This window comes from Danio rerio, chromosome 1 (assembly GCF_049306965.1).
Source record: "Danio rerio strain Tuebingen ecotype United States chromosome 1, GRCz12tu, whole genome shotgun sequence".
NCBI lineage: Eukaryota > Metazoa > Chordata > Actinopteri > Cypriniformes > Danionidae > Danio > Danio rerio.
In genome coordinates, this window is record NC_133176.1 from 484,229 (window position 1) to 497,510 (window position 13,282).

At 43.1% G+C, this 13,282-nt stretch overlaps 2 protein-coding genes and 1 long non-coding RNA gene across 7 annotated transcripts in view; 2 read left to right on the plus strand and 1 right to left on the minus strand.

The window, feature by feature from the left end:
* Nucleotides 1-440, plus strand: part of LOC141383747 (uncharacterized) — a 7,150-nt gene extending 6,710 nt beyond the window's left edge. The window contains exon 3 of the long non-coding RNA XR_012404788.1: nucleotides 133-440. This is a non-coding gene — a long non-coding RNA (uncharacterized lncRNA). The remainder of the gene's footprint in view (nucleotides 1-132) is intronic.
* dcun1d2b (DCN1, defective in cullin neddylation 1, domain containing 2b) overlaps nucleotides 1-2,038 on the minus strand; it is a 6,742-nt gene extending 4,704 nt beyond the window's left edge. The window contains exons 1-2 of one of the 2 annotated variants that reach the window (XR_012397490.1): nucleotides 1,942-2,032; nucleotides 183-327 (exon numbers count right to left, since the gene is read on the minus strand). Coding sequence is in view for 1 of the 2 variants with exons in the window: in NM_001002156.2 (NP_001002156.2) it covers nucleotides 183-237 (55 nt within the window). In the remaining variant the exon portion in view is untranslated. 2 annotated transcript variants of the gene reach the window in all.
* Nucleotides 1,497-13,278, plus strand: tmco3 (transmembrane and coiled-coil domains 3). 4 transcript variants are annotated; one of them, XM_073949276.1, is made up of 13 exons: nucleotides 1,497-2,108; nucleotides 5,793-6,187; nucleotides 6,565-6,744; nucleotides 8,249-8,443; nucleotides 8,548-8,676; nucleotides 8,740-8,832; nucleotides 8,954-9,140; nucleotides 9,298-9,415; nucleotides 9,647-9,842; nucleotides 9,955-10,105; nucleotides 10,784-10,863; nucleotides 11,351-11,500; nucleotides 12,271-13,278. In XM_073949276.1, exons 2-13 carry the CDS (start codon nucleotides 5,801-5,803, stop codon nucleotides 12,412-12,414), a joined length of 2,010 nt encoding a protein of 669 aa, XP_073805377.1. In that variant the 5' UTR covers nucleotides 1,497-2,108; nucleotides 5,793-5,800; the 3' UTR covers nucleotides 12,415-13,278. The 4 variants fall into 4 exon arrangements, with proteins under 4 accessions (XP_073805377.1, XP_073805376.1, XP_073805378.1 ...); XM_073949275.1 differs by having other exon boundaries at nucleotides 1,497-1,601; XM_073949277.1 differs by lacking the exons at nucleotides 10,784-10,863; nucleotides 11,351-11,500.
* The last annotated feature ends 4 nt before the right edge of the window (nucleotides 13,279-13,282 follow it).

Sequence of the window (13,282 nt, forward strand, 5' to 3'; positions counted from 1 at the left end):
TCCTTCTTGTTAAGAATAGTGAAGTGATTTTGTTGTATAATAAAACTGTACATTACTGTTTCTGTTAATAAAGCAAAAAAAAAAAAAAGAAAGAAATTAGGTCAAAAATCTAATAAAAACTGCACATTTCAGGGCACTTCAGCAGTCCTTCTGCATGCAGCTCACAGTCACTGACAGCAGACCTTTGTAGCGGCTGTAGAGCAGGTCCAGCTTCCTCCGGTCCACTGCTGTTTTCATGGAGTCTCTGAGCTTTTCTGTCTTCAGGCTGCAGTCATTGTGGGTCAGGCAGAACAGATGGGTTAATTTCTGCAGGATCAAATGACGGATCTGTTGGAGAAGACAGAGGGAATGAGTGACAGTTTGAGAACATTAACACAACCCGTCAGCCCTGCTGTACACCATTAGTACAGTAAATAAATATATTCTATACTCATGTGTCAGTTGGTGTTTCTGTGTGGAGTTTGCATGTTCTTTCCGTGTTGGCGTGGGTTTCCTCCGGGTGCTCCGGTTTCCCCCACAGTCCAAACACATGTGCTATAGGGGAACTGATCAACTACACTGGCCATAGTGTATGAGTGTGTGTGTGTGTGTGTGTGTGTGTGTGTGTGTGTGTGTGTGTGAATGAGTGTATATGGGCGTTTTCCAGTACTAGGTTGCAGCTGGAAGGGCATCCGCTGTGTAAAACATATGCTGGAATAGTTGGCGGTTAATTCTGCTGTGGCGACCCCTGAATTAATAAACCGTAGGAAATTAAATGAATGAAATAATAATAATAATAATTATGCATTTATTAAATTATTATTAAATTAAATCTTGCAAGGATTTTTACTCAAGTTAATTTCTTAATACCTAATTTATTTTTAAATTCTGAACTTCACAATTCCTACTTTAAGAATACAAGTTGTTGATTTTATGTCTTGTGATTTATTCTTTACATCATTATTACATTATATACATACAATATACACATATTCAAATGTTTTCTTCTACATTTTCGAGTTGTCAATTTTGACTTTCATTTTAAATCTGAAGTTACATATGAAGTTTGCATTTTTTCCTCAAATTTTGAGTTTGCATCTTACAGTTCTGCCTTTGTTCAATAATGACTTCATATCCTGTAATCTCCCATTGCAGAAAACACCATCCCTAAAGTGTAAACATGAGCAGTAGCATGCACTTGAACTGATAATTACTCAGAAGCGATAAACCAATATATGCATGCATGAATTAGCTGAACAGAGCGTTTATTCAAACACATCAACACTGACTGACTGTTCCTGTGTGTTTGGTTTGATCAATGCTGCCCTCTTCCTTCTGCCTTGCATGAAAGTGGGCGTGATCAAAGTAAAAGAGAGCTATCTGATTGGCTGCTGTCATAGCGAGGGTTAAGGTCACATATGATGGATCAGTTCTATTGCATGATTTTAGAAACACCCACCAGTTTGAAAACGCCCCCAAATTCAGAAACATCATGTACGCATGCGCGACACTGCGTTCAGAGGAGTTGTAGTTTCAACACACATGCGGCTGTTCAAGTTTAATTCGACGGACGACGGTGGGAACGACTTCAATCAATTCAGAACTATTTTTTTTTGTTTGACGTGAGTTTCACATGTTTATAGTCAAACATAACGACTCGTTGATCAGCGTTGATTATGTGAGTGCGGGATAGGAACTACATTACCCAGAATGCCCGGTCGATTGTTTTGATTCAGTCGAACAGTGTCAGAAATATTAGCATAAACATGAAATAAAACAGCAGACAGTAGCCGCTTAGAAAGACACACACACGGATTTGGTGCTTGTTCGTTTTCCGCGAGCTCCACGGCGGTTTAACGGAGAGTGAACGGCTCCGGTGAGTCTGTCAGGAGGCGAGCCCGCGAAACACGTCCGTAAACACTGATCATCATTATCATGATCATCATCATGTGTCTCAGTTACCTTCTCCTGCTCCGAGTGTCTCTCTCTCCGGTTGTTTCTCTCAGAGCAGCGGGTCTCCGTCTCTCTCTCCGGTTCGGGAGTCGCGGTGTGTGACGTCACAAGAGCGCGATTGTTCCTCGTTTTTTTCTGTGACTAGTTCCTCCAGTTCGCCTCTCCGCACTGAGCAGGTATGAGCGACTCCTGTTTTCCTCATCATTATAATGCAGAATGTCGTGTAGCAGATGCTCTTTAAACTGCCGTGAAGGTGGATTTGTCCTCAGTAAAATAATCAGCGGTGTTCAGCGTTAGATGAGATCATAATTCTGCAGAAATCTGACTTAATAATGACACAGCGACATGCATACATGTATATTTGAGGAGTGTGGTGTTGTCAGTGGTTAGTTGTTTGGTGTAAATTGATTCTTAATGTTAAACAGTGCTGTCTCACTTCTCTATCATATGATATGCACATATAGTTTATTAAAATATGGAGCATGTCCTCAGTGTTGTTTGTGATCGTTATTAATACTAAAGGCTGTTTTGTTAAATAAAGGTGACCATGGCATCACTTCCCTGACTCTGGACACTGCTCATTATTGATGATTTCATTCATCATTTCTGCTCAAAGCTCCTCCCACTTTCACTAAGGCGAATTATGAACTAGTGGAATATGTGCTGGTGTGCTCTAACTCCTGCACAGTGTCATTGTCATGCTTTTAGTGCTCAATACACGAACTAGATTGTGTTATTTAATTATCAAAACCCTACATTAATGATAAATAAATAAATAATTAATAAAAAATATTGTGTGTATGTGTGTGTGTATGTATACACACACACAGAGCTCAGCATAATTAAGTACACCCCATTTTGAAAATGTATATTTTTCTCCATTTCTCAGTGAATATACAGTTGAAGTCAGCATTATTAGCCACCCTGAATTATTTGCCACCCTGTTTAATTTTTTCCCCGATTTCTGTTTAATGGAGAGATTTTTTTCAACACATTTCTGAACATAATAGTTTTAATAACTTATTTCTTGTAACTGATTTATTTTATCTTTGCCATGATGACAGTAAATATTATTTTTCAAGACACTTCTATACAGCTTGAAGTGACATTTAAAGGCTTAACTAGGTTAATAAGGTTAACTAGGCAGGTTAGGGTAATTAGGCAAATTATTGTGTAGCGATGGTTTGTTCTGTAGACTATCAGAAAAAAATGAGCTTAAAGGGGCTAATAATTTTGTCCCTAAAATGTTTTTTAAAAAATTAAAAACTGCTTTTATTCTAGCCGAAACAAAACAAATAAAGCTTTCTCCAGAAGAAAAAAATATTATCAGACATACTGTGAAGATTTCCTTGCTCTGTTTAACATCGTTTAGAAAATATTCAAAAAATAAATAAATAAAAAAATCAAAGGGGGGTGAATAATTCTGACTTCAACTGTAGGTAATGTATTTTGGTGTATTTAAACAAAATAATTTCCTAATCGGATATATTTAGTAAAATAATATTATTAATTGTATTACTTATAATATTAGTCACCAAATATATTTAGAAATTGAAAGATAATACAATTAAATTCAAGCGAAATATTGCAAATAAACATTGCAACCTACTAAATTTCAACTAAATTTGTCAATTTTTTTAGCTTCTCATTATTTTTTCTATTTTAAATGTGTATATATTATTTTTCTATAACATAAATTTGCCTGTAATAGTTTTTGGAGCGTTATCGTAATTTATTTTGTTAAATGATCTCCAGATTTTGCCTCAGTTCTGACTGATATAATTATGCACAAATTATTATTGTAGAGCTTCCTATTAAAGATATGAATTTAAAAGAGAGATTTGTTAGGGGTGTACTTGTATATGCTGAGCACTGTGTGTACATATATATATATATATATATATATATGCACACACACACACATAGTTGAAGTCAGAATTATTAGCCCCGTTTTGATTTTTTTTTTTTATTTAGATTTTTTTTAAATATTTCCCAAATTATGTTGAACAGATCCAGGAAATTTTCAAAGTATTTCTGATAATATTTTTTTTTTCAGGAGAAAGTCTTTGTTTTATTTTGGCTAGAATAAAAGCAGTTTTTATTTTTTATTTTTTGAAGAAATCTGCTCTTGGTTAAACAGAAATTGGAGGAAAAAAATAAACGGGGGCGAATAATTCTGACATATATACGTATATATATATATATATATATATATATATATATATATATATATATATATATATATATATATATATATATATATATATATATATATATATATATATATGTGTGTGTGTGTGTGTGTGTGTGTGTGTGTGTGTGTGTGTGTGTGTGTGTGTGTGCATATATCTCATTTCAAAAACATCCCTCTTATAACTTTAAAACTAAAAACTTTAAGTGCTGTTATTGTGTAAAAAAGGTAAAGTAAAATGAACTAATCTTTTTATCATCTTCCAACAGATGCCTAAATAGCTGTCATTTATTCTCTGGCATGACATTGACCCTGTTATGCCACATTCTAGTATCTGCATCTCTCTGCTAGTCTGAGCTCCAGCAGTGTTGTTTTCCGTATACACACACACACATTATTACACTGACGCACTGTTGAGGAAACACGGCTGCATATCAGTGTACGTCAGGGACATTAAGCTGTATTTAGCTGTAGGATGTAGGTGTGACGGCTGCTAAACACACGTTGGGTTGTTTGTCTAGTTGGAGACACACCTAAACAAGCTCAAACTGACACACTTTCAGACTCGGGAGTGTGCTCGTGTTCATAAGTCAGGTGATTTCTCCAGCTCTCCTACTTTATAGCATGAATACCATAAAGCTGCATGATATAAGTATAATAAAAGTTATTTAATAAAGGTTAATTCATAGCTTAAGTTAACAGCAGATGGGGCACTACACTATTGTTTAACAGCAGATGGCGCTCTAGGCTAGTGTTTAACAGCAGTTGGCGCTCTAGGCTAGTGTTTAACAGCAGATGGCGCTCTAGGCTAGTGTTTAACAGTAGATGGCGCTCTAGGCTAGTGTTTAACAGCAGATGGCGCTCTAGGCTAGTGTTTAACAGCAGATGGAGCTCTAGGTTATTGTTTAACTCTAGATGGCGCTCTAGGCTACTCTTAAACAGCAGATAGCGCTCTAGGCTAGTTTTTAAGTTACCAGTAGTTGGCGCTCTAGACTAGTGTTTAACACCAGATTGCGCTCTAGGCTACTCTTAAACAGCAGATGGCGCTCTATGGTAGTTTTTAAGCTAACAGTAGATGGTGCTCTAGGCTAGTGTTTTAACAGCAGATGGTGTTCTAGGTTAATGTTTAACACAGGATAGCACTCTAGGCTGCTCATAAACAGCAGATGGCACTCTAGGCTAGTTTTTAAGTTAACAGCAGATGGCACTCTAGGCTATTGTTTAACAGCATATGGCACTTTAGGCTAGTGTTTAACATCAGATGGCGCTCTAGGCTAGTGTTTAACAGCAGATGGCACTCTAGGCTAGTTTTTAAGTTAACATCAGTTGGCGCTCTAGGCTAGTGTTTAACAGCAGATGGCGCTCTAGGCTAGTTTTTAATTTAACATCAGTTGGCGCTCTAGGCTAGTGTTTAACAGCAGATGGCGCTCTAGGCTCGTTTTTAATTTAACATCAGTTGGCGCTCTAGGCTAGTGTTTAACAGCAGATGGCGCTCTAGGCTAGTGTTTAACAGCAGATGGCGCTCTAGGCTAGTGTTTAACAGCAGATGGCGCTCTAGGCTGCTCTTAAACAGCAGATGGCGCTTAAGTGTGAAAAAGGTCTATTATCACCATATATTGAGTGCTTGAATATCCGCATATGTCTGGATCTGTACTGTGTGTGTGTGCAGTGTGCGGGATGCGAGCTCTGTGTGCAGTGCTGTGCCTCGGCCTGGTGGTGGCGCTGCAGCAGAAGCCGCTCCACAGATCCGTCCATGGGCAGCAGTGGGTGTCGGAGAACTGCCGGCGGCTCTCCACGCTGCTGCGGCAGAAACAGTCAGCGGTGCGGAGGCTGGACACGGCAGCAGCGGCTCTGCAGCGAAACCAGGAGCTGGCACCGGCTGAGAAGCTGTTCCGCATCCACACGCTGGAGGTGTTCGAGCGCGAGCTGAACGAGAGCGAGAGATCCCTGTTCCAGGCCCTGGAGGGACTGCAGCGCGTGCTGAAGGGAAACCTCAGAGACGTGGTGAACATGAAGGAGAGCAGCAGACAGCGGCTGGAGGCACTCAGAGAAGCGGCCATCAAGGTCTGTATTACACCTCCTCTTCAATCAATTCTGAGCTTAGTTGTTGCTGTAGGCTTGGTTTTTACAGCAGATTAATGTTAAACAGCAGATGGAGCTCTAGACTAATTTTTAAGAGCAGATGGCGCTCTTGGCTAGTGTTTAACAGCAGATGAAACTCTAGGCATTTACTGCTGGTTGGCCGCTAGTGTATTTTGAAATTGGTCTGATGCTGTTGTCAATAGCATTTTTCAAATATTGTACTTGCACTATTAAGAAATTAATAAGATTTGACAAAAACTTCTAATATAGAGGCATGAGCTGAAAGATGCCAGACTCTTGTTTTGATGGACAGTAAATGTTTTGTGTGCCGTCTGACCGGTGTGAGTGTGTGTTTACAGGAGGAGCAGGAGTACATGGAGCTGGTGGCGGCAGAGAAACACCAGCAGGAGGCGCTGAAAGTGGCGCAAGATCGAAACAAAACCCTGTCAGTGCTGGACGAGATCCTGGAGGATGTGAGGAAGGCTGCGGACCGCCTGGAGGAGGACATCGAGGAGCACGCCTTCGACAACAACAAACAGGTGCACTAACACAACTGACGGAAATTAAGATCATCACATACATCCACTTCAAATGGTTCTGTGATGAGAAAAAATGGAGGACAGTGCGTGATTTTGTTTTTTCAGTCTAATAGCACTGGTTGTCCTGCTCTAAAACACTGATAACCTCTTCCTAAATTAATCATTGCCTGCCCTAAAGCACTGCTAGCTTCGCCATACATTGCTGATTGTCCTGCACTGATAGCCCCGCCCTAAAGCACTGACAGCCCGCCCTACAGGACTAGCAGTTCCACTCTAAATGTCCACTAGTTCTTCCCTAAACAACTGATAGCACCACCCTAAAGTACTGAAAGACCGCCCTAAAGCACTGAACGCCCCGCTCAAAAAAATTGGTAGCCTTGCCTTAAATCTCCACTAGATCTGCCCTAAAGCACTGATAGCCCCGCCCTCAAGCACTGATAGCCCCGCCCTAAAGCACTGATAGCCCCACCCTAAAGCACTGACAGCCCCGCCCTAAAGGACTGGTGGTCCCACCCTAAATCTCCAATGAATCTGCCGTAAAGCGCTGACAGCCCCGCCCTAAAGCACTGAAAGCCCCGCCCTAAAGCACTGGTAGCCCCACCCTAAAGCACTGAAAGCCCCGCCCTAAAGGACTGGTGGTCCCACCCTAAATCTCCACTGAATCTGTCATAAAGCGCTGACAGCCCCGCCCTAAAGCACTGGTAGCCCCACCCTAAAGCACTGGTAGCCCCGCCCTAAAGGACTTGTAGGCCCACCCTAAATGCCCACTAGTTCTGTCCTAAACAACTGATAGCAACACCCACTAGATCTGCACTGATAGCCCCGCCCTAAAGCACTAACAGCCCGCCCTTCAGGACTAGTAGTTCCACCATAAATGTCCACTAGTTTTGACCTAAACAACTGATAGCACCACCCTAAAGTACTGAAAGACCCGCCCTAAAGGACTGACAGCCCCGCTCTAAAAAATTAGTAGCCTTGCCTTAAATCTCCACTAGATCTGCCCTAAAGCACTGATAGCCCCGCCCTAAAGCACTGATAGCCCCGCCCTAAAGCACTGATAGCCCCACCCTAAAGCACTGTCAGCCCCGCCCTAAAGGACTCGCAGTCCCACCCTAAACGCCCACTAGTTCTGCCCTAAGCAACTGATAGCCCCACCCTAAAGCTGATAGCCCTGCCCCAAAGGACTGATAGTCCCGTCCTAAATCTCCACTAGATCTGCCCTAAACAACTGATAGCCCCGCCCCAAGGCATACGTGCACATTGTTTGTATGACAGGATGAGTGAAAAGATCCTTTTTTTTGCATTAAAACACATTTATAAATGGATTAACTGAATAAATACAGACAGATTCATTTATTACCAAAACTATAGTAATTAATCTACTCTTTTAATCACCCTGGGCATGATAGCGGTCAGCTTGGTAATCAAACACTGCTCAGTAAACACAACCCCTCTGAAGAGTTCCTGATGAATGCTGGTGTTTTGATGATGATGATGTGCGCAGATGAAGGGTGTGAATGTGGAGGCGGTGCTGCGAGTGGAGGAGGATGAGGAGGACGGGAAGAGGAAGAACGCCTCCAGGCCGCAGGTCCAGGGTAACCTGGGACTCAGCATGCTGATCGACTCGCAGAATAACCAGTATGTGCTGACCAAACCCCGGGACGCCACCATCCCCCGCGCCGACCACCACTTCATCAAGGTCAGCAGACCACCTCTGACCTCTGACCTCTAAACGTGTGTGCTATATAATCGATGAGCTTTACACTGTTATTGAACTGAACGCAATCAAATGTGTGTGTGCAGGATGTAGTGTGTGTGGTGATGCTGTCTCTGCCGTGTGGTTGGCTCTGTACACTGATGGGTCTCCCGCCCATGTTCGGCTACATCATCTGCGGGGTTCTGCTCGGCCCTTCCGGACTCAACAGCATCAAAGTGAGTGAAGCTACACACACACACACACACACACTCACACACTCACTCTGTGTTCCTCTGCAGTCGATGGTGCAGGTGGAGACGCTGGGAGAGCTGGGGGTGTTCTTCACACTCTTCGTGGTGGGTCTGGAGTTTTCCCCTGAGCGCCTCCACAAGGTAAAGACCCGTTTCAGCACCAACACTGAAGATGCTGGAGTAATTGATGCTGACAGTGTGTGTGTGTGTGTGTGTGTGTGTGTGTGTGTGTGTGTGTGTGTGTGTGTGTGTGTGTGTGCAGGTGTGGAGGATCTCCCTACAGGGCTCTGTTCTTCTCAGTCTGCTGATGGTGTGTGTGGGGCTGATCTGGGGTCAGCTGCTGGGTCTGCAGCCCACACAGACACTCTTCATCTGCAGCTGTCTGTCCCTGTCCAGCACCCCACTGGTGTCCCGCTTCCTGAGCGGAGCCTCCCGAGAGGCTAAAGAGGGTGAGGAGCACACACACACACACACACACACACACACACACACACACACACACACACACACGCACACTGTCAGGTGAGGGAGATCATGAGGAGCAGTTTGAGATGGAGAGCTGGAGTGCAGACTGTGTGTGTGTGTGTGTGTGTGTGTGTTGTGCAGGTGAGCTGGACTACAGCAGTGTGTTGCTGGGGATGCTGGTGATGCAGGATGTCCAGCTCGGCCTCTTCATCGCTGTAATGCCCACATTGATCCATGGAGGTGATGGAGAAGTGGACAGGTGAATCTACACCTCTGACACATGTCTGATGATTAACAATCAACAAACACACTCACAGATGAACATAATCTCCAAAAGGGCCGTGTTTAAAGCAGAACCTTTTATTTGACACACATGAAGCAGCAGGACTGTTCCCAGCGCTGAGAATCTGTCCTGAGCATCAACTCTTCATCATACACTGATGATGAGGACTGGAGTGTGTGTGTGTAACTGTCTGTGTGTGTGTGTCAGTGTTGTGCTGGCGGCGCTGCAGGTGCTGGTTCTGCTGGCTCGGGTTCTGGTGTCTCTGGCCGCTGTGGTTCTCCTCTGCTGGATCCTGCGCTCGCATCTGATTGGTCCGTTCTACAGGAAGCTGCACGCCGAGAGCAAAGGAAACAAGGAGATCGTGGTGCTGGGGACCAGTGCGTTTGTGTTCATGATGCTGACGGTGAGGGTGTGTGTGTGTGTGTGTGTGTGTGTGTGTGTGTGTGTGTGTGTGTGTGTGTGTGTGTGTGTGTGTGTGTGTGTATGCTCTGATCTAACACTGTGATCTCCCTCAGCTGACGGAGTTCATGGACGTGTCGATGGAGCTGGGTTGTTTTCTGGCCGGAGCGCTGCTGTCCTCTCAGGGTCACATGGTCACGGCAGAGGTCATGACCTGCGCTGAACCCATCCGAGACTTCCTGGCCATCATCTTCTTTGCTTCTATAGGTCAGTCCTGAATATGGCTTTATTGTGTGTTTATTAATACAGAACCAGAATATGAACAGGTTCTGAACATGTTTATTAATGTATCGAGTCATAATATTAATAGTGTGCTTTATTACAGCACCTTTATAACTTCATTCAACACATAATCAGATCTCTTTCATGCATCTTTTATTCATTCATTCATTTTCTTTTCGGCTTAGTCCCTTTATAAATCTGGGGTCACCACAGCGGAATGAACCGCCAACTATTCCAGCATATGTTTTGCTCAGCGGATGCTCTTCCAGCTGCAACCCATCACTGGAAAACACCCATACACTTCCATTCACACTCACACTACAGCCAGTTTAGTTGATCAGTTGTGCATGTGTTTGGACTGTGGGGGAAACCGGAGCACCCGGAGGAAACCCACACCAACACGGGGAGAACATGCAAACTCCACACAGAAACACCAACTGACCCAGCCGAGACTCAAACCAGAGACCTTCTTGCTGTGAGGCGAGAGCGCTACCCACTGCGCCACCATGCTGCATGCATCTCTAAGGTTTATTAGATGTAGATGAGAGGTTGAATATCCCTGATCCAGCTCATCTGTGTTCAGAGCTGACTCAGTCTTCAGTGTAGCAGAGTTGATCGGTTCTGAAGACGCACTTCTTGATCAGCTTTATTATTTGTGCTCAGGGTTTCACGTGTTCCCGACCTTCGTCCTGTATGAGCTGACCATCCTGCTGGTGCTGACTTTCTCTCTGGTCATCATGAAGGTCAGTAGCTGTGCTTGCACACACACCTGTTTTCATGCACATTTTGGATTATTGCATGAATGAATGCTTGATGGAAATGCAAAGATGCACATCAGTTGAGAAAATGTGCATTACAAAGCGTGCGCACAACTGAGCAGGATCAACTTTACATTTTACGATAGGGGTTATTATTCCATCCAGAACTGTCTGCGCTCCTGTCTCACGTCTCCAAAAGCCACCGCATTCCCCGCATTTGGTCTTGGTGTTGTGAGACGCAGCTCATTTATTAGAGGAGAACAAACACCCTAGTGGAGAATCCCAACAGTGCAACAGACTCCATAACTGTGCTGAGGAGTTTATTCTCTGCTGTTTCTCACTGACTGGCAACGCTGCTTTATTCACAAATCTTTCATGCAGTACTCCAGTTTTGTGCATCTAATTCTCCTCTTTATATGGAAATGCAGTGAGTGTTGTGTTCATCTGAACCTGTTTCCTCTGCTGTGCTCAGTTCATGATAGCGGTGGCGGTTCTGTCGGCTCTTCTTCCTCCGGGGTCGAGGCACATCCGCTGGCTGGTGTCGGCCGGTCTGGCGCAGGTCAGCGAGTTCTCCTTCGTGTTGGGCAGTCGAGCGCGGCGGGCCGGCATCATCTCCAGGGAGGTCAGTCATCTCATGACACATTCAGGATGGACACTGTTTACTTTTACATTCAGTCATTAGTCAAGGTCTCTGGTTGGAATCAGTTGGTGTTTCTGTGTGGAGTTTGCATGTTCTCCCTGTGTTGGCGTGGGTTTCCTCCGGGTGCTCCGGTTTCCCCCACAGTCCAAACACATGCGCTATAGGGGAACTGATCAACTACACTGGCCGTAGTGTATGTTTGAATGAGTGTGTATGGGTGTTTCCCAGTACTGGGTTGCAGCTGAAAGGGCATTCGCTGTGTAAAACATATGCTGGAATAGTTGGTGGTTCATTCCACTGTGGCAACCCCTGATTATTCAAGGACTAAGCCGAAGGAACATTAATAAATGAGTGAATAAGGCGTTAACATAATTAAGGTGTTTATATGTTGCTTTAAAAATGTTATTTTCATGTTGTAGCTCCGCCCTCTTCTGAAAAAGAGCACAATCTCATTTGCATTTAAAGCGACAGCCACCAAAACACCACAATTAGGATCAGAGCCTGAAAGGGTCAGGTTCAGAGAGCTGGAGAACGTTATCTGTGTGCTGTTTTGAGCTGAAACTGAAACACACACACACACTCTAGAGACAGCAGAGACGCATTTTAAAAGGGGCATAAAATGTACCCTTTAAATAAAGTTTTACTCATCAGTAATAGTTAGTAATAAACTGCAGTTTTGCACTTCTGATGTGTCCTCGGTCAAGATTGTTCATCTGTAAGTGCATGACAGCATGTGTGTATGTGTTGCTCAGGTGTATCTGCTGGTGTTGAGCGTCACCACACTGAGTCTCCTGCTCGCTCCGGTGTTGTGGAGAGCTGCTACGATGCGATGCGTCCCACGCGGAGAGAGGAAGCGCACACCTGAGCACGAGAAACCTGCGCTCAATCTGTCCTGATGCACACACAACCACAGTCTCACATTAATGCATCATATTGATGAGAAACAGTGAGACACACACACACACACACACACACACACACACACAACATTCATTAATGAGATATTTCCACTCAAACTAAAGGGCACAACTGGCAAATGTGTTTAGAATATCACTGCACTGTTAAACACACACTTACATTTGCAGCTTTCTGTATTTTGTGATTTTGATTTATTTGTTTTTCCCTGTTTATTTCTGCTTTTTTATTTAATTATGGGACTTTAATCTTTCTTTCAACAACTTTTAACCCTTAAAAGTGTGTAAAAGTGACTTTTCTGCACATGTGCAATAGTGTGCAGTGCTGTATTGTGTGTGTTGGTGTTGTATATTACACTGCAAACACCTTGTAATAAACTGCAGCACAATAACTGCTATTTTACACACTTATTCCTCTATTTCTTATACATTATATTATTCCAAATGCCTCAAATGTCAGTAAAATTCACTTTGTTAAACTGTAGAGTTGAATTTACAACATCAGAAGTGGACAGAGCAGAGATCAACATCCCATAATGCAGTTCAGCACCACACATAAACACTAAACACAGAAACTGCTCATTAGCAGATATTCTTACAGTGTGTGTCTGTTATAATGTAATATATATATATGACCAAATGTTATTTATTTGTGTATTATGTGCCTTTAACATGAGTGAATGTGATGTAAATCAGCGTGTCGGAGATGAGGAAAGCTCTTTTGCACTGCAGATGTTCAGTCTGTTTCATTGATTTGATCATTTTACAGCTCTAAGCCTTTGTTTTCTAAATATATGAGGTGGCAGTTCTTAACAAGACTGTAATAAATTATGGATACAACTGGAATGAT

Coding starts and splice junctions, on each gene's coding strand:
- tmco3 (XM_073949276.1), top strand. CDS start 5,801: ATGCGAGCTCTGTGTGCAGTGCTGTGCCTCGGCCTGGTGGTGGCGCTG. Junction 9,843..9,954: donor TTGTGTTCATGATGCTGACG/GTGAGGGTGTGT, acceptor GATCTCCCTCAG/CTGACGGAGTTCATGGACGT. Junction 10,106..10,783: donor CATCTTCTTTGCTTCTATAG/GTCAGTCCTGAA, acceptor ATTTGTGCTCAG/GGTTTCACGTGTTCCCGACC.